Raw genomic sequence first — 26,355 nt, 5'->3', positions numbered from 1 at the left:
GAGAATTTTGCCATGATAAACTACATCTTGTAGTTTGTTAAAAATGGGAGTGCTGAGTATGACTGGAGAGAAGGAAATTCCAGATCTCCACAAGTAAATTTGTTGCTATTTCTAATAGCTCATAGGAAAATATTTCCTAATCTCATCATTAGGGCAAAGCTCAGTACTGGTGTCTTGAGACTTGGACTAGACTAACTTGGAGAAGACTTGATGATGAGGTAGAAGGAAGTATTTATTAGCAGGAACCTTTTATTAGTTTTTATATCGTGGCAATTTGAGATATGAGCAAACAAAGCAATGGTGTACTAAGAAGTGAAGGTTAAAATGGAATGTATACTTGAAGCAGCCTTGGAAATACTTACGAGGCAAATCTGCACTTGTAGTTAACACAAAAGGAGAAGGAAAGGTGATGTAATGGCTGGAAAAAATAAGGAGTGAGGAAGAGGAGATGATCTTGCCCTGAGTACAGAAGGCCTGTGAGACTTGTTTTAAAGTCCTCACCTTTGGTGGTACTGATTTACTTTGTATAATTCAAGACTTCCTTTTTTTTTTAAGACGTTCATACTTGTAGAGCCACCAGCAGAATAATGTCTGACTGATGATAACACAGTCCTTTTGAAGGATTTCTGGCTGCCTGTAGAGAACAATTTACAATTACTCAGTCCATGGCTCCACATCTCCTACTGATAACTCTTCTGCATCTGCTTGTTCACATCAAGACAGGCAGCTGCTCCTTTGCAAATTCTGCTCCTGATTTATAGGCCTACAGGCCTGATCCCTTACAAAGCTAATAACCAACGGAGACGGTAGTTTCCGTGATGGGAAAGGAAGGGATGTCCTGCAGCAGTTGGCAGAAGGGGAAGGAAGTGGAGTGTGACTGGAGCGCGGAGCTGCTGCATTTGCAAGGCACGAACTGTTGTGCTGCTGTTGGAAAGGTTCTGGGGAGCAACGGAGGGCAGGGACAGAGAGGTGTGTTAATAATTAAGGCAAATACCTACGCTTGATAGTCTAAAAGAGGAGATCACTTCATGTACTGGAACTTTGTGCAGTGATTGAACTGCAAGGCTTCATTTATTCCAAACGCTGTATCTGGGTGGGCTGGTCCATGCTCTGGGCCGCCGCTCGCCCGCCGGCCGAGCCTTCAGGCCCAGAGAGAGCCCCCGCCGTGACCGGGCGCGTCTCCAGGGCAGGCTGCGGGAAAGCGCCGCGCCACGGGCCCTGGGGAACACACCGCCCTCCAAAGGGAAAGAAAAGGAATAAAGGGAGGAGAGAGAGAAATTCCCACGTGCCAATAACAGCTCAACTGTAAAACTCAAACGCGCCGACCTTGCCCACGTCCCGGCGCTCGCCCGTCCGTCCGTCCCGCAGGCAGGACCCCGGGCCGGCAGCTCGGTCCTCGGCCGCGGGCCCCGCCATGGCGGCTGCCGGCGCGCGCTCCCGCGGGTTCCTCCCCGGGACTCGGCGCGCGCCCGCCGGCGGAGCCGCGCCCCGCCCGTTAACGGCCGCGCGGCCACAGCGCCCCCTGGCGGCGCGCACCCGCCCGCCCCCGCCGAGCGCGCACGGAGCGGCGGGGCCCGCGCGGCGCTTCCGTGCGGGAGGGGCGGGGCAGAGACGGCGCCGCGAGCCAATTGGCTGCTCCGCGCCGGGAGGTGCGCCCCGCGCTCGCAGCGTTCCGTGATAGGACGACGAGGGCCAGAGGGGGCGGGGCGTTGCGGCACGGCGCGCCCCCGTTGGCCGCTTCTCTCGCCTGGGCGCGGCGGGCGCTGCCATTGGCCGCCCGGCGGCGGGGGGGCGAGTCCGGCGGCAGCGGCCTCCGGGGCTGGGGTCCGTCTCGGCGGCAGCGGCGGAAGTCTCGCGAGGGAGCGCGGCCGGGATTTGGCGGTGCTGCCTCCCTCCCTCCCTCCTCCCTCCCTGCCTGTCGCTGGCTGCGAGGCGCTGGTGTTTGTGTGGAAGGGGGAGGAGGAGGAGAAGGAGGGCAGGCGAAAGGAGCCCGAGCCCCACCATCCGTCGAGGGGAGCGGACCGGAGCCCCCTCGCCGCCCCCGGAGCTCTCCGTTCCCCCCCTCGCCCCGCCATGGCCTCGGGAGACACCCTGTACATCGCCACGGACGGCTCGGAGATGCCGGCCGAGATCGTGGAGCTGCACGAGATCGAGGTGGAGACCATCCCGGTGGAGACCATCGAGACCACCGTGGTGGGCGGCGAGGAGGACGAGGAAGAGGAGGAGGAGGACGAGTGCTGCGAGGAGTGCGGCCCGCACCACCCGCCCCATCACTACCACCACCACCAGCCCATGATCGCGCTGCAGCCGCTGGTGTCGGACGGGGACCCCAGCGGAGCGGGCGGCGGCGCGGCCGGCGGCGGCGGGGGGCAGCTCCACCTGCACCACCACCACCAGGAGGTGATCCTGGTGCAGACCCGCGAGGAGGTGGTGGGGGGAGACGACTCGGACGGACTGCGGGCCGACGACGGGTTCGAGGACCAGATCCTCATCCCGGTGCCGGCCCCCGCCGGGGAGGACGAGTACATCGAGCAGACCCTGGTCACTGTGGCCGCCGCTGGCAGCAAGAGCGGAGGCGGCGGCTCCTCCTCGGCCGGTGGAGGAGGCCGCGTTAAGAAGGGCGGCAGCGGCAAGAAGAGCAGCAAGAAGAGTTACCTGAGCGGGGGAGGCGGCGGCGGGGCCGAGGGCGGCGGCGGCAGGAAATGGGAGCAGAAGCAGGTGCAGATCAAGACCCTGGAGGGGGAGTTCTCGGTCACCATGTGGGCCTCGGGTAAGTGCACGCCGGACCCCTCCCTCCCTGGGCCGCGGGCCCCGCCGGCGGCCGCGCGGTGCGGCCGGGACAGTTTTGTTTTGAAGGGAGGCCATGTTTTGATGTGTGCGATGGGCGCCGCCATGTTCATCGCCAGGGCAAGTATGGCGGCTCCCCGAAAAGATGGCGGGGTCTGCGCTGCCGCCGCCGCTCCTGCCCGGCCGCGGCGGGGGGAAGGAGGCAAACATGGCGGCAGCCGCCAAGATGGCGGCGGCGGGGGGTGCGCGGGCGGGCGGCAGCGCCGCCGGCTCCCGGGCCAGGCCGCAATGGCGTAGTTTCTGCAGCAGGGGGAGGCGGGGTGCGGGGCGAACCTCCCCGCGCTCCCCCCGTCCCCGCCCCGCCGCCGCTCCCCGCGGGGCCCGCTCCGCGCCTGCCCCTCGCCCGCCTTCCCCTCCCCCGGCTGCCGCCGCCGCCGCCCTCTGTCCTCCTTCTCCCCCGTGTCCCGTCCCGCCGCCCCTCCCCGGCTGCCTGCCTGCCGTTCCTCTCCCGTCCGTCCCGCCCGCGGCCGCCAGTGAGGCGTGTGCGCCGGGCCGCGACCGCGATGTGCGGGCGGAGACCCGCCCGCCCCGACCCCGCGGCTCCCCGGCCCGGGGACGGCGAACCCCGAAATACCGTGTACGGCTCGCCCGGGTGCCGCCCGGCCCCGGCCCCAGCCCCGGCCCGCTGCGGTGGGTGGGGCGTCCCCGCCCGGAGCCCGCGGTGCCGGCGAGGGGAAGCGGCTCTTCGCCCCCGCGGGGCTGCCCGCGCCTCCCGCCGGCTCGGAGGGGCGGCCGCAAACCACCGGCCCTGCGGAGCCCGGGGGGCGCCGGGGGTGACGGCCGGGAGGGGCGGCTCCGGCGCTGACCTCCGGCCCTGCGAGCCGCGGGGAGGAAAGGGGCGATTCCTGCCTGGCGCTCGGAAACCGTCGGGCTTTTCCTCGACTCGGTCTGAAGCTTTAAATAAGCGTTTTAAGTAAGCACAGGGAGACCGTGTCGTGGGAGATTTTGTTTCTTAAAGATTTTTTTTTTTAAATTTTTTTTTTTTTTTTGGGTGTGTGTGTGGGAGTGTCTTTTAAAGGCAATAAAATCTTGTGAAGGTGTTTAGTATGTGGGACTTGGAGTAAAGCTGATGTACATCTGCCCTACCCACTTTAGTTTTAAATATTTTTTTACAAAAATGTCTTGCCGGCAGCATTGCTCTGTAATCAGAGTTCTGTCCATAAGTTACGTAAATGTGGAAAAAAAGAGGTCAAATAGTACAGTTCATGTAACATTGAAATTGGTGGGTGCTTTTTGAATAGTAAGTTGGTAATCGGTGTCGCATATCATAATTTCTGTGCTCTTTCGAATATTTTAGAAAGGGTCTAAGATAGAGACTCTTGAAGCTTTTGATGTAGTCGAAAATGTTTGCACTCTATTGTGTTTGCAAATGACCAGAAGTTATTAGAAAGGGCAGTGTAGAAGGGAAGGTATATTGGACAACTGAGTTATCCTGCCAGAAAAGATGGAAAACACAGTGGTATGGATTTTTACTCTCTTTCTAAATACAGATGCCTACTTTAGCAAGTTTCACAGAGTATCTGGCACTATTGGCGTGTGAGTTGACAGCCCAATGAATTTGATTGAAGTTCTTTATTTCGTGATGAAGAGTTTCCTAAATACTATTTAGTAGTATGGTGTTCTTTGTGCTTCTGTATCACTGTATGAAACGGAATAAATTCCCTTGCTAGTAGTTTTCTTAGACCTGACCATCCAAGAAAGATAAAAGATAATAGAAACTGATACAGTCTACTGGCTTGTGGAAGCTGCTGGAGGTAGCTGAATGCAAGTGGCTGTATGACTCATGAGCTGGCAGGATGCAGGACCTCGCTGAGATCAATTGACAATTTCTAGCATGCATTTGCACTTGGAAATTCTGAGTGCCTGATAGGATGCTTCCTTAGGACTGCATGCTGATTATTACTTGGCCCAAGTGAAGCATGTATATAATCAATAAATTTGCTTCTCTTTCCACATACACAGCTTTTATATCAGGGGTAGCCTTATTGATTTTGGTGGTTTTCTTGTTTAGGAGCATGACCATGCAAGCTCAGTAGGAATGATACCCACTTATAATTTACAGAATATTGAATTGCATTGCTACATTTAACTCAATTATATCCATGATGCAGAAGAAGAAAGAATACCTAGTCTGGCTTGCCAAAAAACGCACTTCCAAAAGCAAAATCAAAGACATAGGGAAAAAGTTTGATCTCCCCTCCCTTTGCACATGCAGACAGCACCCCCCAGCTTAAAAGAGCCTTGGTAATAACCTGCTCAGTTGAGAGTGTTGTGAAGTTTTACTGAGAATATTGGACAGGGTCTTACACCTCGTATGCAGTATATTTAATGTTATGGAAGTGGTCTGATGTGGTCAAATGCGGGGAATTTTTTTTTCCTTTTTTTTTTTTTTTTTTTTTTTTTTTTTTTTTTTTTTTTAATTTTTTTCCCTGAGACTTAAGAGACTGAATTGTTGCCAGAGAAATTGAGAAAGAAGCAAAACTTGAGGCAGACACCCAAACCCCAAAAAACCCCCCAAAAAACCCTCAAACTAAATCAACACCAAGAAAATCCAGAATCACTGGCTTGCAAAAGGGTATTTGTAAAGTTTACCTAAAGAATCAAACTACTTTCTTTTGAAGAAATATGGTAGGTTTGAATCTGTATTTTGACATAATTGAAGATTTGCTTGCACACTGATTCAATTGACTGTTTTAAAAGCTAAATGAAAAGTTAATCAAAAGACAAGTCACAAATAAGGCCATGCATCAAGATAAAACAATGGGCCCTATATTGCTGTGCATAGGATTTTGAATTGGGAAGAAGGACACTTTGCTCACCACAGTGTGGGAAGACAACATGAATTAATTCTTTGTTACTGTTTGATGGTGCTACTATACTGGCTTGTACAGGGGTGGTACCAAATTTAACCAATCATAAATCTTTTTCCATAAATGAGTATAATATGTCTTGTAGCACCTCTTGAAGTGTGTAGAAATAATCTGTGAAATATATAGCAATGTGACTAAAGGGGACTACTTAATCCTTGTCTTGTTATGTGGTTACTTAGAAATTGCAGTACTGTTGTTGGCAACAATTTAGACTTACCATAACTTCTTATCACCTTGGAATCTATGGTGATATCAAACTTGTGACCCATGATTAAAGTGTTTAGTTTGAAGCAGGAGTGCCTTGTTCTAGTTCAGATCACCTTTTCAGTTCTTGAGAATACAATTATTTGTCTTTCTTCATGTATTCATGAATGAAGGTGTATTTCTGAAAGAGTTGAAGAGGGTATATGGTGAATAGTTCAATCATGTTCCTATAGTGTGTTTACTTTATATAAAATGTATATATCAGAAAATTGCATATAGTTAATGGAGCTCTCCAAGTGAGATACTCCAGTTTGTACTAGAACAATTGTTCTTATCAAGTGGAATTTATTTGTACCTTTTCTGCATTCAGCTTGAATCATTGTCTTTAGTGAATTTTTCCAGGTTGGACGCACAATAGTGAAGGGGGAGGGGAAGAATCATGAGAAATCACTTTGTCAGATGGTGCTTGCAAAACTGATTCTTGCATGCAGGAACATTTGGGAAGGTGGTGCTTAAATGCTGGTTGCACCAAATGCTGGAAATTTCAGGCAATTGGGGCTTAAGTTCGAAGGCAAAAAAAATGGATGTAACTGCATCTCCTTTTAGATAATGACTGTCAGGCTTTTAAACCTGAAATAGGTGTTGGCTTAAACTGTTACTGTTAGCATAATCTGCAAGCTAAGGGCTGAAGGAGCACAACCAGACATTGCCCACAGATGTTAAACTGCTCAAGTGTCCCATCCCTAGATGGGAAAGGACAAAGATGCAGAAGTTACATGTATGGTTTGGAAATTATTTTTGATAATACAGGAAGCCTGTGCTGCAGAACCTTATTTGGAAGCTTGGGGAGTTCATGTTTGGTTTCTAGAAGGTTCTTCAAATTTTCTTAAACTTTCAATGTCTCAAAAAATAGAAGGGTTTTCAGTTTACTTCATCAGGTTGTAGGGGTGAGGAAAATAACCATCTGCTGTCTGACCAGTTGTCTTCTGTAGTATAAATGATAGATGAGTCACTTAGTTCACTTGTGGGCCTATATCAAGGATGGCCAAAATGCTTTGTAATGACAGCTAGGTAACGATCTTCTTATAAAGTTTGTTATAGTGGAGGCAGAAAGTGGTTCTCTGGTTTAAAATACCAAGATGACAATCCATTTCTGACTCCGATTACAGCAATGATACAGGCTTCTGCTCTGAGTATTGAATCTGCCCAGACATTTTTTTCAGTGATAAGGTAGACTTCTCTGCATTTATTTAAAATATATTTTCAGTTTTGAAGGTGAAATACATTATTGTGGTTCATCATCTAAAATAACTCAGTTAATTTGCTTCTTAGCCCACCTTCAGACTACAATCCTCTAACTTGCTGTTGGATCCTTCCCTGGGCGCTCAAGTCTCTCCTATGCTGACCATTCAGAAGGTCACAGTGCTTCGGCACAGTCTCGTAAACGCTGAAGTCAGATGATGACTATTGATATATGCACTGGTTTTGTCAGTTCATGTCTCAGTGGTGTGAAATAAGAGATGGGTGACACAGGGAAAGAAGAACCTCTTCTCCATCTGTGTGCAAGGCACGTCAGAGGGAAAGTAACCTAGCAGCCGTTTAGGTTAAAAAATGACATACTGTGCAAAATGGAATTTTAACATTCAGAAGTGTCTGCTAAATAACTGTATTATTTAACAAGCTAATTACAGTTCTTTGCTTCCAAACATGACCAATGAACTAATTTGCCTGAGGAGATTGCAATGTGGTAGCAATAACCAAGCTGTTACCACAGCGCCTTGGTAGTGCACAGCTGCCGAATACATCCTTTATCCTGTAATTGCTTTTCAGCTGTTCCTAAAAGCAAATGTGTTTAACCGTGTGATCATATTTTAAGCTTAAATGTTGTTCATCCTTTTAGTGGCTAAGTAGAACGTCTTTTAATTTGGTGCCTTGAGGTGGAAGCTGTAGGATCAGGTGTCATTGCTTTGCTACCAGGTGTATCTCTTGAGTTCCATTTTGCACGCTGTTTTGCTCAGATGAAAACTGATTGAACAACAATGTCTTCTCCTTGCTCAATAATAAAGGAGGAGGATGGCTCAGAGATTAAAAAAAAATTAAAGTGGGATACAATAAAATCAAGAATAACTGAGGAAAAAATGATGACAGAGCTTCTAGGGTTGAGAGTTAAGAGGATCATCTTAGTAAGCTGGTGAGTTCCAGAGTTGTCAGCTGCTACTCAAGAAATGCACAAAATAATGGGATTCTGGGGCAAGAGATGGATTTTTCAATGTAACAGAGGGGTCTGTAATAGATGGAGAAAGTGTAATAGGAGCAAAATGTGATTAATAAAGTCTTGAGAAGCAGATTCTACCATGTTTTGTTATTGATTTGTTGCATGGAGTTACTAGTTTTATCCCCTTTATTTTGCTTCCTCCTACTTCAGTGCTTGGGCTTGGCTCTCTTAAAACTTCATGTTGTTTCACTGGTAGTCAAAAGACACAACTGTCTAAAACACCGAACTTTCACTTATCTTAGTAGAAGAATGTTTGACATACTTGCTTTGAAGGGCCTAAGTAGATCCAGTTCAATATGTGTATTGCCCCTATTTAGGGGGCAGTGAGAGACATGCAGCTGGAAGGATATTGAACATGAAGATGTGTTCGGGTATGTCCTAGAAAGGTGCATAGAACAACACAGTTTAGACAAAGTATCTACCTTAATATAAGTTGGCATAGAAGGATGTAGGGGGAGGCCATGAAAATTGTGTTCCAAGTTCATTAGAGAAAGCTGCATTGGATCTATAAGAATAGTTCTTCAGCCGAATGCCTTATATTTGAGTCTGCTATACTCTTAGGAGGTTTTAAGGGACAAAACAAAGTAGATCAGACAGTATATGTAGTAGTTAATTTCCTTTTCCTGACGGCTCCATGGTTCTGTTGTCCATATTTAACTTGCAGGGAGTGGCATCCAGAGGTGTCAGGGTAATTTCAGGGTTGTGTCTGTGTTTTGCTTTGGATGCAGTGTGTTTGATTCTCTGATGCTTCATGAGAGGAAAAGGGGGAAGTAATTTGCCTATAATGGGCATTAGGACTTGCTTAAAGGCAAAAAACCAGCAAAGAGTTAACTTGCCCAGTTTGCAGCAAGAATGATCAGTTCAGCCTGAGTAAAAGTTTGCTTGCACTTTACCCTCCAGACTTTGAGCTGCCTAGTCCAGGTTGGTAGGCCATCACAAATAAACTAAATTTGTGCATAGAGGACATTGATAAAGTTTTTCCATTTCTAAACTTCCTCAAAAAGAGTGGGGTGTTTTTTTCTGTATTTTTGTTTTGTTTTCCCAATGTCCTGATAATGTTACAGGATAGTCACAATACTAAAGAGCTACTGAAGTCTGCTGCTACTTTTCCAGAAATATTAGCCTAATCTAACACTTCAAGGTAACTGTTTTGTATTTTGTTGATTTGCTTTAAATTTGTTTTTAGAAGTGGAGGAACTGTAGAGATGCAGTTGTTTGTTACAGGGAAATGTGGTGGTTTTTTATTTTCATATAAATGTAATATACTAAACAATCATTTCTCTTATGTTTTACTCTACCCAAGCAATATGTTTATAATATTTTGTGGTTTTGTCCAGTAGTCTGTGGAATTAAATAGCTGTGCAATTAACTTCTGTTGGCAGGCTTTTGGGAAGTAAAGCCACTGAAGGCTCGCTTTCAGTTTGGTCCTCAAGCAATGTAGACTAGCAAACCTTGACACTAGGGAAGAAAAGAAGATCTTTAAGAACACATACAGAACTTCCCAGTTGACTCACGCACCTGATGTGAGGCAGGAAATGAAAACTTGTCAGTGTTACGAATGTCATCAAACAGTCAAACTGCACGTTCTGGGCAGCTGCTGAAACGGTCACGTGGAGGGCAGCTGATCTCATTCTAGTCTACAGCACAGGGAAGGTGTCACTTTTAGCTTTGCAGAAATTCAGTGCCATTCTGAGCTCCGAGTCTTTTCTCCCCTACCTAATCCTTTTTCAAGCTTCTGTTAGAAAGAACAAATTGTTGCCAAACTAGAGGCTTACTGACTTGAATTTGTAACCCCTTCAGCTGCTGTAAAACTTAAGGTGTAATCCTCAGTTAAGGTAAATCCAGTTACTTTTTGAAAGCACTGGTAGAGACTGAAAGGGTAGTGTGGTGAGTGGACAACTAAAAAGGTCAATAGTAAGTTTTGTAGTTTATTTTGAGTTTAGTGCTGCAGATAGTATTTTCTTATTTACACTTCTGTCTTTGCAGCATTGGAGTCTGTTTTCCTCTTTCACCATGGAATATACATGAACTGCTATTTGATCTGGTAGATCAGATTAAACCTCAAACTAGCAGTAACATTTCTAGAAATAGCTCAGTGGCAAACATTAAAAGCAGGCATTACAAATTGAATAGAAATATACCACACACAAATTTCTTTTATTTGCTTGTCTTGTTCTCTCTTTCCTAGCCTAAGTAATGACTAATGTTATTTCCTGTTTTTCTGTTTAGGGGAAAAACCCCAGAACATTTTTTTCTACGTTATGCTTTCCTATCTTTTTTTAATTGGGGAAAGACTATTTCTGTCCTGCCACCTTGCGTTTCCACTGTTTAAACAATATCTGTAAAATAAAACTTCCTGTTATTTTTGTACAGCCTCTTGTGTATAAAACAATTTCCAGAGTCTGCTCCCCATACACATAGTAGGAGAAGTACTGTCATGCTCTATTACATTGAGTTGAGTAGTTACAGCCATATATACATCTGTTGTCCCAGGTGTATTTGGGGGTGGAAAACAGGGTAGCTGCTGTGTCTTCCTTTCTGCTGCTGTGAACACCATAGTGAGGAACATAGATGGATGTTTCTGTTCTCTCTCCTTTTTGTGTCTCTCAGTTTCTGTTATAAAATAGCATGAGGAGATAGAATGCATGGTACAATGTTTTCTAAGGTATGAATGTGAGTAGACAGCAACAGCAGGTCTTCCACCTGATTTCACTGCAGTCCTTGAGCACAAATTCATAGGAGGAGCTCTAGAGCAGAGAAGAGTATCTTAACTGGCTTGCAGATCAAAGCTTTGAATAATCCCAGTCTGCTGTTGACATAGTGGAGTGGGAAAGAGCTTAGGCTGGCCTTTGCCACAGAAGGAAGAAGCCCCCTTGGGAGAGAGATGCACGATTGAGTTACTTGCTTTCTTTGAGATCTGTCTGCAAGTGTTAGAAAAACTCAATTTTACAGGCAGGTGCTGAAGCCCATCAGCGGTTATTTTTAAATTTCTTGTCTCTGTGACACTTCTCTTGGAGGTCAGGGAAGTCTGAAGACTGTGAAGTGTAGCTCAGTAGTCCTGACATCATAGGGTAAGTGTGTGCTGCTCTTCTGATAGGCCTGCAAAGTTAGGGGCTGCTGCTGAGTGTCAGCACGGATATAGTGAAGATTAGTCCTGAAAATGTTAAGGGAATTAAATATTTAGGCATTGTTTCAGGAAAAGTACATTATCTTTCAAGTGCAGCCAATATTCATAGAATTGTTCTACTGATTTCTGTATTTGTTTGTGTTTAAAGTAGTAGATATGCAATTTCTGCTTTTTTTTCCTCACTCACTGTATTCTTTTTGTGTTCTTCAGGCTGTAACTATACGGGTGTCTTTTCACAATTAGTGTGGAAATGTGGAAGTGTAGTGTATTCTTTTAAATGTACAGCAATAGTGAATTTGTATTAAGATGTAGTCTAATAAGTTGTATGCTGTTTTTGATCTTTAATATGTATTGAACGCGGTATTTTGTGTATTTCAGATGATAAAAAGGATATTGACCATGAAACAGTGGTGGAAGAGCAGATCATTGGAGAGAATTCTCCTCCAGATTACTCAGAGTACATGACAGGGAAGAAACTTCCTCCTGGTGGAATACCTGGCATTGACCTCTCAGACCCCAAGCAACTGGCTGAATTTGCTAGGTAAGTAGGAAAAAAGGAACTTCAGAAATACTTTTTTTTCACTGGTTTAATTATGAAACTGTCAGGCAAAATGGTATATTTAGTATGGCTTATTATTCCATTTAATTACCTTCTAAAACAAGGGACTTAACACAGCATCAGCTACTCTATTCTGAACTAAAATAACAAGATTTTATATTCAGCAGTGAATTCTTCAGTGCATTCAGTCTTTAGTTTTATTAGGTTAGACAGGACCTAAATACATTGATATAGACTGCATTGCTCTAGGTAGCCCTGCCTTGGGGTTGGACTAGATGGTCTCTAGAGGTCCCTTCCGAGCCAAACAACTCTGTGATTTTACATGACAGAATATTTCTTTGATATGAGTAGCCTTAAATTCCTGGGAGCCAAAGGATCCAGTAAGTGAAATGCTGCGTTCAGGTTGTTCAGTACAAAATAGCAAAGCTACAGGATTTGGTTGGCAACACCACTTCCCGTTCTTTTTCACCTGCTTCTTCTTAAGCTCAAGATCTTAAATCATGTGTCCTGCGCTTTCAAGTGCGCCGATAATTGCAGTTTCACAGTTGGTAACTATACGGCCTGGGTTTTCTCTGGTGAGTCAGAACTGTCGCTCGTTTACATATCAATGGGCTGACCTGAGTGACAAGGTGACTTTTGCTTTCAGGGTTGGCGGAGTGGCTCGGGGCGGGGCGGGGGCAGTGAAAGTGTCCGCTGGGCCCGGCCCGGTGCTCGGGCAGCCCGTGGCCGCCAGAGGGCAACCGCGAGGCCGGCCCGGGAGCGCCGAGGTGCCGCCCCTTGTCCCCTTGTCCCCTTCCTCAGGGACAGCCTGAGTGCTGAGTGCAGTGTCTCCAGGGCACAGCTGATGGCTCGCTCTGCCTGCTGCTGCCAGATTTTCCCAACCCGAAAGCAAAACATGGGAAAAGCCACATTCATTTTTATTTTTTTAGCAGCTGGCTATTCTTCAGGGCTCAGGTGCACAGTTCTGACACTCAGATGTTGTTATCCTTACTACCTAGTAGAGAGTGTGTGTACCTTTTTCCAGGTTGTTACTAGATGGCAGGGACTGTTGACACCAGTTCTGGTCTGGCTTCTTGGTTAGCTGGATCTTGGTCTTCAATTTTTGCATTCACCCTTGTTTCACCTTTTTGATCTTGTTGCTTTTTACAAGTTTTGTCCTGTTACTCTGTAGTGTGTTTATGCAGGAAGAATAACAGCACAGCCTCATCCCACAGTTACTTTCACTAAAGCCATCGAACTGTGAATTTTGAAGACTTCTAGTAAAATAGTTCTGCAGGATTTGCTTCATGCTTCAGTCTGTCTTACCTGGAAACATCTAAAAGCACATCACAAACATCTGAAAAAGGGTTCTGACTGAAGTGATGGGTGTTTCTAGCTATTGATAATCTTCTTTTGTGTTTTGCTATCATTTATCAAAGTTACTGTAATTTTCTCTGGGATTTGCTGAGGAATTCATACAATTTTTTGTGAAAGCAAATGTTTAAGTGATACCCTTGAGTGTACATAGTGTTCCAATTCTAAACGGTTACTTTTATATTTCTTTCTATTCATTGTGTGTTAAGAGTGGTGATCTCCATTACTTTAAAACATGCTAAACCCTCTGGTTCTATTAGACACTGAAGTACTGAATAGCTGTCTTTTGTTAGGAAGCAGAAATAGTTTCTCACAAGGTATTCTCCATGCAAATACTGATTTTGTTTTTTTCTTCAGATTGAGTTGAATAGTTGAAATGGTTTTCAGGATTTGGGCTTCTTGAAATGACCAGGCTGCTTCTGATGTGTCTGCATATTTCTGAATATTGTAAAATGTTTTAGTTAGGTTTCTATTGAGAAAATAGTGGCTGCTGGCAGTATTTTAGAATTATTACTTTCATATATTTATAGTAGAATGTTCTAGGAAGTTCCAGAGCTGGAATTTGTAGCAATAGTGGAAAGATTCAGTTTTATGTGTGCAGCCTTTTTTCTCTTCTCTTTTTTTTTACAGCAGATAGAATGTAATCTCTTTCAGTCAGAAGATGAATGCATGATGGTAGAGGAAGCACCTTGTGTGGATATCATCTTTAGTAATATCCCCAAGTTGCTCAAAACCTGGGAAAAACTGTTCTCACATCTTAATTGTAGATACATAAAAATTTAATGCATTTTCTAAGAAAGGTTATTTGATTTCTTGGTCAGAATTGATGGCTGTCAAACTTTTACTCTCACCTTACAGTTGTATGTTATGTCTTAAATTATTGTGTTTGATTATTCGGAGATTGAAGAGTATGAGTGTGTTAGAATTTGAATATTTCTTGTTAAGGTCTTGTCCTCTTGCAGTGAAGTGTGTTGAAGGGACTCCTTAGCTAATAAGACAGATTCAAGTACTGTTATCTGCAGGCTGCTGTTCAATTGTCTTGTTGACTTTGCTGTGTGCAGTATCCCTAGGAACTTTGCATGGCAAGCCGGAAGAAAAAATGGGTTTACATGGCTGGAATTGGCTTTGGAGGTCCAAGGAGCAGTTTTTTCATGCTAGAAGAATGTTTGTTTAGTATAAAGTTCTCTGAAATTGTCAAACATTGGTCATTGCTTTAAAATTCAGAAGGTCAAAATTCTCAGTAGCTGAATTTTGAAGACTTTTAGCAGCACATGAAGTTGAATATTGCTTCTAAACTTAAGGAGCTTCACGTGCTGTAGGGTTTTGAATTACAAATTTGTATTTAGATTATTTAAAAAAAGAATTGTGACAGTCCACATACAAGGAAGTGTGAACTGGTTAGTAAAATTGTATGCTAAGTGTATTGTGTGTAGTTGAAAGAAAGTTATGTAGAGTTGCTATTTGGTTTTCATTAAAGTAGGAAGGAATCTTACCATACATTTGTAGAAATTACCTCCTCTGAATCAGGCTAGATGCAGTGTTTATAACATATACAGCTTATTTGGATTAAGAATAAATTGATTTGAAATACTTGGATTGATTACTAGGAACAAATTTCTGAGGTTAAGCTTAACAGACAAAGCTTGAATTCTAGTGGTAGTAGATTTTGAGCAGGATTCTGGTATTCTGATCATGATCTAGTTAGTGAAAAGTAATGCAGGGACAAACCTGATGTTTGAAGTTATTTGTAGCTCTGTAGCCCTTAAAAAAATTATTCACAACTGTAGTAATTGAGCATCTGCAGTGACCACCAGTGCTCAGAGCTCGGCAGCTTTCACAGAGTGAGTGGTTGTGGTGTCTTGTGATACAGTTGTCTTTCACTGCCTGGTTTGGAGCATATGTCATTGAGTCATGTAGCAGGAATCTGAATCCTTTAACTGGAACTCTGACAGTTTTTCCTGGAAAAGCTTTTATGCATTCTATGATTCCATTGAAAACATTGTGAATAAATAGGCTGTGTCAGAACATGGACATGTTCAGTAATGCATAAACAAATGACCATAAGTTACACCTGCCTGGCAATTTATCACTTTTTACAGATTACTTTATTCTTTTTCAGGAATCTTGAATTTTCTCTAGCATGCTTTAAAAATGCAATAAAAAAGAAAAGGGTGGAATTCTCTTGGGCAATTGTATCAGAATGTGAGATGTTAATTGTGAATGATCTGCTCAGAAGGACAAAGCCTAATAAATTACCATGTTTTCATTTGATACCTTTGACTGGAAAACTGGAAATCCCTTCAAATGAAGTAAAATGCTGCATCCAAATCTAAATTGATGACAGCTCAGTAGTTTAGCTATGAAGAAATCATAGCTGCTTGATAGTGAAAACTTAGGAAGGTAGTAGGGATATTTCTAGGACATGTATATGGCAAATTCCCTCAAAGCAAGCACTAAAAAGGATATCTCTGGTTACTCCTTCCCTTCCTCTTGTCCTCCAAATGCATGACTGAACTGGCTGAGGACAGCAGAACACAGACATTGGTAAAACAAATAAAAGGGAATATCCTGTAGCTGGGAAATTGGCACAGTAATGGGTCCTGGTGGTAAAAACTTTATTCTTTGTGGTTTTATTTTCTGCCGATCTTGGTATCTTTTCTGAAGGAGAGCCATTGTGAGGACTGGCCTTCCTTTCTACCCACTTCCCAAACCTATAGGAAACAAAGGAGAGGAAACTGCATTAGAGTTTGAAATTGGACACCCTTCTTAAAAGTGACAAAGCCTTCTGGTCATCCAGATTTATGACTTAGGCCTCTTTATAAGGTGTTTGCTTTTGTATTGGTTTTGTTCTTGTTACAGAGAAGCTTAAAGGGCAATAAAGTGACAATTGCTTTGCCCAGTATTCTTCTCGAGGAGGGAGATCTGCTCTGTGCCACACTGCACAGGTCACTGTCCCTGTTTACACATAGCATATTCCTCATCACTGGAACAAACATAGTCATAATTTTTGCCAGGATTGTGGAGTGAAAGAACTTCTTATGTCACTTTTGTTCCTAACTGTGACTGAAGCAGGTCAGACACTGGCTGTTCTTGGGTTTTATGTAGATAGATTCCTAGGACACCTTGTGCCACTCCCCTTTCATCTTGTTTATCCAAAAGCCAGTCTAGCCAGTTCCAGGAGTTGTTCAGCATGAATAAACTCCTGCAGTAGTGATGCTCAAGTTGGTTCTGCTCAGCAGGGCAGTGCAAGGAGAATGGCAGAATGGGGGGAACACACCAGCAGTGCCAATAACACTGAACAGAGAGAATAATTTCTTCTACCTCTGAGTGTTCCTGGGGAGGCAGAGGGGGATGGCCATCAGCACAGGTGAATGTCATTGCTGGTCATCAGAGACCTCTAGGGTGTGTTAAAGGAGCTGCCTGAGAGAGAGAGTAAAGCTGTTAAGGTTAACTTTTTGTACAGAGGGAGCAGAAAGGAGCTGAGAATACAGAACTCTTTAGCACTGGCAAAAAAAGGGGAGATTGTGGAGCAAGGGGGAAATGCTATACTGTTATTTGAATTCTATTTCCTTTCTTCCCAGCTTTAATATGGTTTCTATGGCTGTTAAAATTGGATCAATTTACAAGTCTGTAGGTTGTGGAGTTTGACAGGCATTTGAGGGGGGGGATTAAGGTTCTCTTAGGTTGAAGTACTCTCAGTTCAGCTGTGTAGATGAAAGGAGGTAGTTAGATTTAACTTTCAGTACCACACAGTGACAATATTGCTTTCTTTACTTTGAGAAACTGAGTGGTTTAATAGCTGTGATTTCCCTCAGTCTTCCTTATGCATGGGTAAGGGAGCTTGCTTATATGCAGCTCACTCTGTAAAGCTATTGGGTTGCACACATTCCTCCTTCCTCTGCTGTCACCCATTCCCTCCCACCACTCCCCCTGTGCAAGTTAAGACGTGGCCTTTAATTGCAGTGTCCCAGTGACTTGATCCAAAGGTACTCTTCCTGATTTGCACAGTTAATTGGTTTGCAGTTGCCTCTGCTAGGTGGAACTGCATGTAAACTTACTGCAGAAGTGAAAACTTTGGTCTTGCCATTTAATTGACTTTCTGCAAAGGCAACTGAGGTTCCATCCCAGTATTAATGCATGTGTCTGTAGCTGTGCTAAATAGTGATATATATTTGTTAGAGTTCTGTTTTTGATTAATGTTTCAGGCTAAGAAAACTTGGATGGAGCTGGTAGAGATGCTCTACTGGGTGGGAGCCAAAAGTCTAACCACCACCAGCAAGAGCTACCTGCACCTGTGTAATTAAGATCAACAGCACAGATTCTAGTCTGGTCTCCTTTTGCAGAAAGTTAATTTTAAAGTAAGACCAAAATCTTTTTTTCTAATGCATTGAATATGTAAGTCTTTAAATTCTCCTTCGAGGGATTGTCCATATGGCTTCTGCAGATTTGTGAGCAAGATGACATTTTTTGACACAGTGGTCCTGTAGCTGTGCCTGTGGTGTTCATGCCCTCATGACTTTAATCCAGGTGTACAAAGGGCCCAGCAGCTTCCTCCTGCCTGTGGCACTGAGATACAACCTGGACACCATTTGCCATCTCTTCTTTTGCATTTCTGCAGCTGTTTTGTTGATAAGCCTGGTTATCTGTGGAACCCTGTGCATAAGCACAGTCTTGTTCCACATTTTAGGCTTAACTTGCTGTGCTTCCATGAAAAACGAAAAGACGTAAAATTGCTCATTTTTTAACGGAACTTTTTTGTCATTTGTGTCCAAATGTTCAAGTGTAGTACTGGGCTGATGCTGCTTAATTTAGAAACAAAGCCTGAACATTAAAAAGTCCTGGATGGACATTCATATTCTGTGCCTGATCAGACACTGCACTGAAAAATGTAAGCTGTATGTTGATGCTGCAGCCTGTCCCATGTCCGACCATCCAGTTCACCTGCAATTGGTTCCTCAGGTTCCCTTACTGCACTGGCCCAGAGCGTTTTCCTTCTCTACCTCAACAGCCTGTTGGAGATGACACTGTTGCATTTCTTTCTCAAAGAGTGATTTAATACCAAAAGTGAGATACAAGAGTCAGGAAGAGGATTTTACACAAAGCTGAAAATGCAGACAACCGACCACTAAAGCTACTTGTCACATCTCTTGTTAGCAGTTCTCTTGGTCTAGTCACTCCATTTACAGGTGGCCAATTAAGACTTTGGAACAATAGTGGTTTTTACTCATCTGATCATGTCAGGGACACAGATATCAGACCTAGGAAAATTTTTTTGCTTATTTTTTTGAGGCTGGGAGGATGACTCAGCCAACATTGAACAGGTTGATTGAATTAGAAGGAGGTGTTTTTGGCACCAGCTTTGTCTCCTAAGGATGTTTGTTCTCCAATGGAATTAAATCACAACACTCTATTCTCTCATGTCCCATCTTGTCAAGTCATTCTTCTGTGACCATTTTAACAATTACAGATGCTCATTTCTGTCCCTTTTCCTGTTTTTTAAAATCACATAGATATAACAAAGAGTATCTCATGCTAAAGGTAATTGAAAGCTTTCTGTAGGGGTACTGTAAATACAATTTGTGTGTGTGTGTGTGTGTGTGTGTTTTCCTACAGCCTCAGTACCTGTAGTACTAATGAGTCTGGTACCTCACTGGAGAGTGCAGTCATTTAATGCCAATCACCCGTTTGGGGCCAGGTATTTTAATACTTTACTCAAAGAGGTTATGTAAACTAAAAACAGCACAACCATTCTGTATCCAATTGGATTATATAAATTAAGTCTAATCAATAAAGTCAACTGAGTTGGTCTGCAGTCTTGAAAAAAAATAGCTGCAGTGAAAATTAAGATAATGAGGACATTTCTGTACAGGAAAAGATGTTTGCTGTGTTCAGAATGTTTCTGCCCTTAAGTCGATGAAATCTTGGTTGTGATGCACAAGAGGAGTTTACTCAACTGCTCAAATACTTTACACCATTCCCAAGTCACTGTTAATATCTGTAAGTGTCTTTGTAACCCTACAGGAGACTCAAGTGTTCTTCAGGTTAGCTCTGTACCTAAGTGTAGTCTGGAGATGCTGAGGCAAGCAGGAGTTTTCCAAATGCCCACTCAGAGAAAAGAAGAAAAGCAACTTCTAAATCCTTGGGGTTTAGTGTTGTCTGTGAAGTGGCTGTCAAGTGCTTTAGTCTGTAGATACTTGATAGATACTTGTAGATTGCTTGAACTGTGCTACACCTGCACTAGTGAAAGGACTCAGAGTGAGGGACCAGTGATAGCTGACAGCCATAGGAGACTTGTCCATCACATATCACTCCACTGGCAGTTGTAAGATGATTTTCCTGGCTCTTCAGGACTTCAGAGGTAGCTTTTTCACTGCTCTTGCCTTAATTCACCCTCTTCTCTCAGAAGTCCATGTGAAGGAAACAGGTGAAAGCAGATTTCAGCCATAGGAGTGTGACAGTACCAGAGAAGTCTGGACTCCGTTTGCAAATGTTTGCTGTGGTTGAAATGGACGTCTGTATTGTCTGTGTAGATTCCACAACTTGCCTGTTTTTGCTTTCCCTACTTCTGTAGAGTTTTCTTTAGAACTCTTGTGTGATGAAAATACTGCAGAATGATTGAACCTATACTCCTTCATGTCCTGCTGCATGGATGGAGAGGAAGTGAAGCTAAATAGGCCACATGGGTACTGGCACAACAAAAATGGAGTTCTCAAACAAAACCTCCTAATTACAATTAGCATATGTCAGGGGGAAAAAAATTATCTCAATTTCCACATATTCAGAGGATTAAGAATATAGTATTAAATGTCTTCTTCTGTATTTGAGAGGTCCTTCTGGAAAAGCAGAGCATTCCAAATGCTAAATTTATACTGTTAATATTTTTATGAAGGTTTTGAAAATGTTAAAGTGAGTACCACTGACACATGTAATATTGAGGGATAAAATGTGCTCATTATGTAGGCACTTAGGGGAGAAGAGCTGTCTACTAATGTGTTTCTACTAATATTTTGTTGTATTTTTTTATCTTCAAGAATGAAACCAAGAAAAATTAAAGAAGATGATGCTCCACGAACGATAGCTTGTCCTCACAAAGTAAGTGAAGTGCTCAGCGTCTGAGTAGATAGTAATTTGTAGATCAGAATTTTGTATTGATGTTTTCTCTTGAGAATAAACAACTAAAATACCTTACTGTTAATAGAGAACACTCAGTTAAATGTATTTTAGTTGTCATTCTCTAGAGGCTTCCTTTAAAACCTTTCACTGAATAATATATTATTCCCATTCCTTGTCTTAAGGTTAGTGCATCCCTAATCTTCTGGTAACCATGATGCACAGTCCCTAACATGCTGGTTTTACTGTTGTGATTTCCCGACACCCAAGAATACATACTTGAAAGAATGTTCTGAAAGCTGTTCAAAGTACGTTCCTAAGATCTATATATCCTCTGCTTGGAAACTATGACAGATTTGGAGTCTAGATCAGGAATCAGCAATTTATGGTGCAGATGCCAAAGTCAGCTTTATTGGAAGACTCTGAATTACATTCCACAGAGCTGGAAAGTGCATCATCATGCAAGACAGAGGCAGGCATCTTGGAGATATGATTCTGATCCTTTGGTAGTAAGGAAGCTTCTGTTTTCAATAAATGTTGCCAGTCACCTGGATTGGTAGCCTGTGGCTTTACTGCATTATCCAGCTTTTGTAGTACTTCTTTTAGCTGACTTAGTCTGTAACAAAAAAAGACAAAAACAATCTTGCTGACTTCTGGTCTAGATAAGTGTGAGCATAAGCAAATAATCAGGGCAGATTAGAGTTATCTATTAGAGAGCATGAATAGAAGGCTACTTTCTGACAGCCATGGTGTAAGGAATTTTTTGAATTCCTCTTTGTGCTTATATTGATTTCCAATTCTCCACATCTAAAAGTGTCATTTTTTTGTAATACAGTATGCAGAGATACAGGAACAGTTACTTTTTACTGTACCAAGGAATGTTACCTCCATTTCTTTGATTTACTTTTTCATAGCCTCAACTTCATCTAAATGGGGGGACGGGAAAGAACATTCTATCCTTCCATTTTCTATCTTGTAGTGTTTATAGGCTTTTTGCATTTAGGAATTCAGTTTAACAAAAATACTGTAGCTGTACCTGCTGCTCTCAGAGGCAAGAAGGGACTTTGAAAAATATGCAAAAAAAAAGTTGATGGTCTATTTACTTTGGCGCTGCTTTGCCCCACCCAGTTCTGCTATGTGCCACAATACTTCACATGTAGCCAATATGAATCGTGGCACAATACTTCAAAAGTACTCAAAGAGGTTCTAGTGTCTGAAGAGAGAACTCCTGAGAGTGACATTTCACCCTTTTTGTAAGAAAGAAAGCTTATTTAAATGTATTTGTTTAGGAAAAAAAAAAAAAAAAAAAGGCTGCAGAATTTAAGATTTAATGGTCCTTTAGGTCCTGTTGTTAAATTTCATGCCTCATAACACTATGATGTTGGCAGACTAGTTTTATATAAATTTAAACAGCATCACTTGTGGGACAAACAGGATTTATGATTATTGATAGAATTTTATGAGGGATTTTGAACCTTAAGGAAGACATTTATAAAACAGATGATAGATATCCACTGATTGTCACTAAGAAGTGAAAAAAATGTAGAAAGATAGGTGCATAGAGTCCCGGGTCACTGCTGGCTTAAGCATACTCTGGATTCAAAAGTGGTATTCTTCTGTCAATGCAGGGTTGACCCCTAGGTTAAGACTTTAGATGCTGTACTTGAGTTAATTTATCTTCTGCTTTTGGATTGAGTTGGAACTAACTCAGGCGGTAGTCCCATCTTATTCCACTGCTCAGTATCACTCTGTAGTTTTAACTGCAGCAGCAGTGGCACTCTCTGTCTCAAGGTGGTAGTGATCAGTCTGCTGCTGCCAAGTGGGACAAGGTAGTTCCTGTAAGTTGTTACGTGCTGGAAACCCTCTTGCCCCATTTGTTGTCAGAAATCAGGAGGACAGAAGGAAGAGGACAGAACATTGGGCGATGGTGCACATATCAGTTGTGCATATTAGGGAATAATCTGTATATTAGAGATTATACAGTATACTGTAGTACTGTAGTTCTCAGAATATAGCACTTTGAAGAGTATACCATAGGTATCCATGAGCTCTCCATCTGTCTTCTGTTTTTTTGGTTGGATTTTTGTTTTTTGTTTGTTTTTTCCTCTGAAACCTGCTAAGTGCTTTTGTTTGGTTCATTCATTTGCTTCTGTCAGAGCTGCATCTTCTCCATGAGACTGTCCTATTATTCATTTGACTGCACATGGCTCCTAATACTGAGTGAGGAAAGGGTTTGGGATTTTTTTGTTTGGGATTCGGTTTAGGGTTTGTTCTTTTGCCTTTTTTTTTTTTTGTCAGCTTTTCAAAATATTAGTTTTCTTCTATTGCTTTTTTAAAGATAAATGTAAGGGATGTTCTTTTCAGGGCCAACTCTTTAAGAAACTATTCAGCATATAAAAGCATTTTAAATGCTTGCACTGTAGCAGATAAAACCCTCTTTATGAGAACTAGCTTATCTACTAATTGAGCTTCACTGTTCTTTTAAAGGGCTGCACAAAGATGTTCAGGGACAACTCTGCCATGAGGAAGCATCTGCACACCCACGGCCCTCGAGTACACGTGTGTGCAGAGTGTGGCAAGGCCTTTGTGGAGAGCTCAAAGCTAAAGCGGCATCAGCTGGTTCACACCGGAGAGAAACCCTTTCAGGTACTGCTCACCTGCCACCACTGAGTCTGGGAACACTGGACACTGTAGCTGTAACCTGCCTTCCACAGGACTGGGGCATACTAGGGCTTTTCTAAAATCAGACGAGGCACCTGAAAAACTGGGAGTCCCCTTAAGTTAATTAGGCTATCATTTAATTACTTACATGGACTTCTCTTAGAAATTGGCAAATTGGATGTTCATGAGAGATATCAAAATATGATGTAAAGTTGCCCTCTTCAAAAATGAAGCCTGCAGTTACTTGAGAAGTAAGAAAATGTCTCTTTCTCCTCAGCATCTTTTCAGCTTAGCACTTGTGGACAACTGAGACTTGGGGCTGTTTGCTCAGATACCTCAGGGTGCTAATTTTCAGTAGGGGTTATTAATCAGTTTTCAATAAAATGATGGTGTCACTGAATCTCCTTCCATTTATATGGAGTCACATGGGCTTCTGCCACCAGAGGTCCCCTGCCCTCTTCATGTGATACTCCCTATAAATCTTGAAAGTTATTCTTAGTCTTGAGCATATATGTGTTGCCCAGAACACACTTAAGATATGTAGGGGTTTTGTTGTTGATTATTATCTAAAATAAATTATTTCAGAAACTTGATTTGCAGTATGCATTCTCTTGGATGCATACACTGAACATTCTGTGTAGTAAATATAAGTATTGAACACTAAATGTGCTGCCCTTTTTATATCAAGCCTTTTATATCTTAAAAGTAAAGCAGGTAAAATGAGAAAATCTTTGCAAATCATTGCCCAAAGGGGGAAGTTCTGATGTGAAATCCTGTTTGTGTTTTGTCATACAGTGTAGGTACTGTTTCACATGCAGAGAAGCTGTTTTTGGTGTAAGTGGAGATCATTTATTTCCCTCTTTGAAAATAGATACAGTATTGTATATATACTGTATACTGAAGTATTGCAGTTTTCAGTGCAGTTCACAGGGGATCCCCCATCTTCACCCATAACAATCTTCAGCCTCTGGCTTCATGTTCATGCAGTCTAGTGACTTAAAGAAGACTGTTTTTCTGATCAGTGATGGAGGCGAGTTCCACTGGCTGACAGAGTGTTTCTTTTCCTTCCCACAGTGTACGTTTGAAGGATGTGGAAAGCGTTTTTCACTGGACTTCAATTTACGCACACACGTGCGAATTCACACTGGCGACCGGCCCTACGTTTGCCCGTTTGACGGCTGCAATAAGAAGTTTGCGCAATCAACCAACCTGAAATCTCACATCTTAACACACGCTAAGGCCAAAAACAACCAGTGAAGGTTGAGGAGAACGTTCTTGAACTCAAAAGCATCTTACAGGAAAATCAATTGGAAAGAAATACGCCTCCCCTTTGTATATTGTTTCTAGGAAAGAATTTTAAAAAAAGAACCCTACAAACCTAAAGGACGTGTTTTGATAAGTAGTGAATAAAAAGCAAAAAAAAAAAAAGCAACCAACCGCAACAGAAAACTTTAAGCTGACATTGTTCAGATGCTCCACCTTGGTCTGTAACCCTGTTTCAAGAACACGGTGTTTTGTAAAGTGTGGCCCCAACCGGACGGGTCAGCTCATCTGAACTTGCATCAGAAAAGACAATTCTTTATACAACAGTGCTAAAATTGGACTTCTTTTCACATTCTTATAAATATGAAGCTCACCTGTTGCTTACAATTTTTTTTAATTTTGTATTCCAAGTGTGCATATTGTACACTTTTTGGGGATATGCGTAGTAATGCTATGTGTGATTTTCTGGAGGTTGATAACTTGCTTGCGGTAGATTTTCTTTAAAAGAATGGGCAGTTACATGCATACTTCAAAAGTATTTTCCTGTAAAGATAAAAAAAGTTATATAGGTTTTGTTTGCTATCTTAATTTTGGTTGTATTCTTTGATGTTAACACATTTTGTATAATTGTATCGTATAGCTGTAATGAAATCATGTAGTATCAAATATTAGATGTGATTTAATAGTGTTAATCAATTTAAACCCATTTTAGTCACTTTTTTTGGAGAAATACTGCCAGATGCTGATGTTCAGTGTAATTTCTTTGCCTGTTCAGTTACGGAAAGTGGTGCTCAGTTGTAGAATGTATTGTACAGGCACTGACCGTTTATTAACACCTGATAATATGTACATCCCCCATGTAATAGAAAGGACAACAATAAAACAGTGGTCCTAAAGAAAGAATCTGGCAGAAAATGATCTGTAAGCGCAGTCAATTTTCTTTTGTTGTCCAGAGCAGTTCTAGTTCCTCTTGACCTCCCAGAAATTGGAAGCTAAATAAACTCAAGTTTCCTTTACTTTGTATTCAATTACAGTGATTTGTGATGCAGTTAATGCCACATCAGGTGGTGTATCTAAACAGAATTGCTGACTGTAATTCTGGTTTTGAGTGACCTAGAATTCCATTAACTGAAACGCTGGATTTGGAGACTTGGCAGTGTAGTGGGGAGTGTTCTGTGTGCCTGGACAGCAACTAGGTAAAACAGTACAGGAAATAACTAAATGGAAACCTTTGCTTAGTCAAGGTAAGGCATGTTGGCGGTTTAAATGCAGTAACAGTAGAAAGTGGAGGAATGGTGTAGGGTTTGGGTGATCATACCAGGAAAAAAAAAAACCTGTTTCTTCTGTTGGCTAACTTGTTTGAGTGTAATGATAAAAATTCTTGGAACCTTATTGGACACCTTATGTTTCAAAACAAGAACTTGAAGTTCTAAGAGAACTCGATGGAGTTGAGTTTTGATGGTCTAACTGAGAGTGGTTACTTCTCATTTGTTCAAGTGTTCAAAGAAAACTTAGCAAATACTATAGTAAAATGTGACAGATTAATAAACAGAAGAAAATGCAGAGAAATGCATAAGTTATTTTTTAGAGGCATGTAACATATTTTAATGCAGTAAAAAGTGTTGTTAATCTTTTTCTGAATTCTGTTCTTAAAAGGTTCATCAAAGTTTTCATTGCTAATACTGTAAAACTTTATTTTGAGTCCAGTGTTGGTGGTAGTGGCAAAAACATGGGTAATAAAGAAACTGCACTTAAGACCAAGGGAATTTTCATCCATACATAAGTTAATCTGAACACTGCAATTCTAGTCTGAGGTTATTAGGGGTAGAAAGAAAGTTGGGACATTTAATTGTAAAGTAAGCGTTAGAATTTTGGCAGTATTTTTTCTTTTATATATAAGCAGTTTTTGAACAGGACAATATACTGAAACTTGTATAGTTATAGTTAAATTAAATTCTGTATACAGTTAAATTAGTGTCTATTCTTTTTGGAAGGAAATAAAATTAATTCAGTCTAGTTCTAATTGACCTTATATTTTTTCTTAAGCAGTATCTGTGTTGTTGTTAGGCTTACACAGAAGTTTGCT

At 42.4% G+C, this 26,355-nt stretch overlaps 2 protein-coding genes across 4 annotated transcripts in view; one reads left to right on the top strand and one right to left on the bottom strand.

Moving 5' to 3' along the window:
- DEGS2 (delta 4-desaturase, sphingolipid 2) overlaps positions 1–1,135 on the bottom strand; it is a 28,823-nt gene extending 27,688 nt beyond the window's left edge. For 2 of the 3 annotated variants that reach the window (XM_083863711.1, XM_083863712.1), the window contains exon 1: positions 999–1,132. The gene's annotated coding sequence lies outside the window, so the exon portion shown is untranslated. Of the gene's footprint in view, positions 1–501 lie in introns of all 3 variants that reach the window. The other variant, XM_083863710.1, reaches the window with a different exon arrangement.
- Positions 1,136–1,831: 696 nt separating this feature from the next.
- Positions 1,832–26,285, top strand: YY1 (YY1 transcription factor). The gene is made up of 5 exons (XM_083863686.1): positions 1,832–2,770; positions 11,702–11,864; positions 20,267–20,327; positions 22,833–22,991; positions 24,081–26,285. The coding sequence occupies exons 1-5, from the start codon at positions 2,074–2,076 to the stop codon at positions 24,261–24,263; spliced, it is 1,263 nt and encodes a 420-aa protein (XP_083719812.1). The 5' UTR covers positions 1,832–2,073; the 3' UTR covers positions 24,264–26,285.
- The last annotated feature ends 70 nt before the right edge of the window (positions 26,286–26,355 follow it).

This window comes from Zosterops lateralis (genome assembly GCF_965231275.1).
Source record: "Zosterops lateralis genome assembly, chromosome: 6".
Lineage (NCBI taxonomy): Eukaryota > Metazoa > Chordata > Aves > Passeriformes > Zosteropidae > Zosterops > Zosterops lateralis.
Note: the sequence above shows the minus strand (reverse complement) of the source record. Positions and strands in the feature narration are given on the sequence as shown.

Excerpts from the sequence above, each read along its gene's own strand:
- YY1 (XM_083863686.1), top strand. The coding sequence starts at position 2,074 with ATGGCCTCGGGAGACACCCTGTACATCGCCACGGACGGCTCGGAGATG. Across the intron at positions 2,771-11,701 it reads GGTCACCATGTGGGCCTCGG|ATGATAAAAAGGATATTGAC; the intron begins GTAAGTGCACGC and ends TGTGTATTTCAG. Across the intron at positions 11,865-20,266 it reads CAACTGGCTGAATTTGCTAG|AATGAAACCAAGAAAAATTA; the intron begins GTAAGTAGGAAA and ends TTTATCTTCAAG.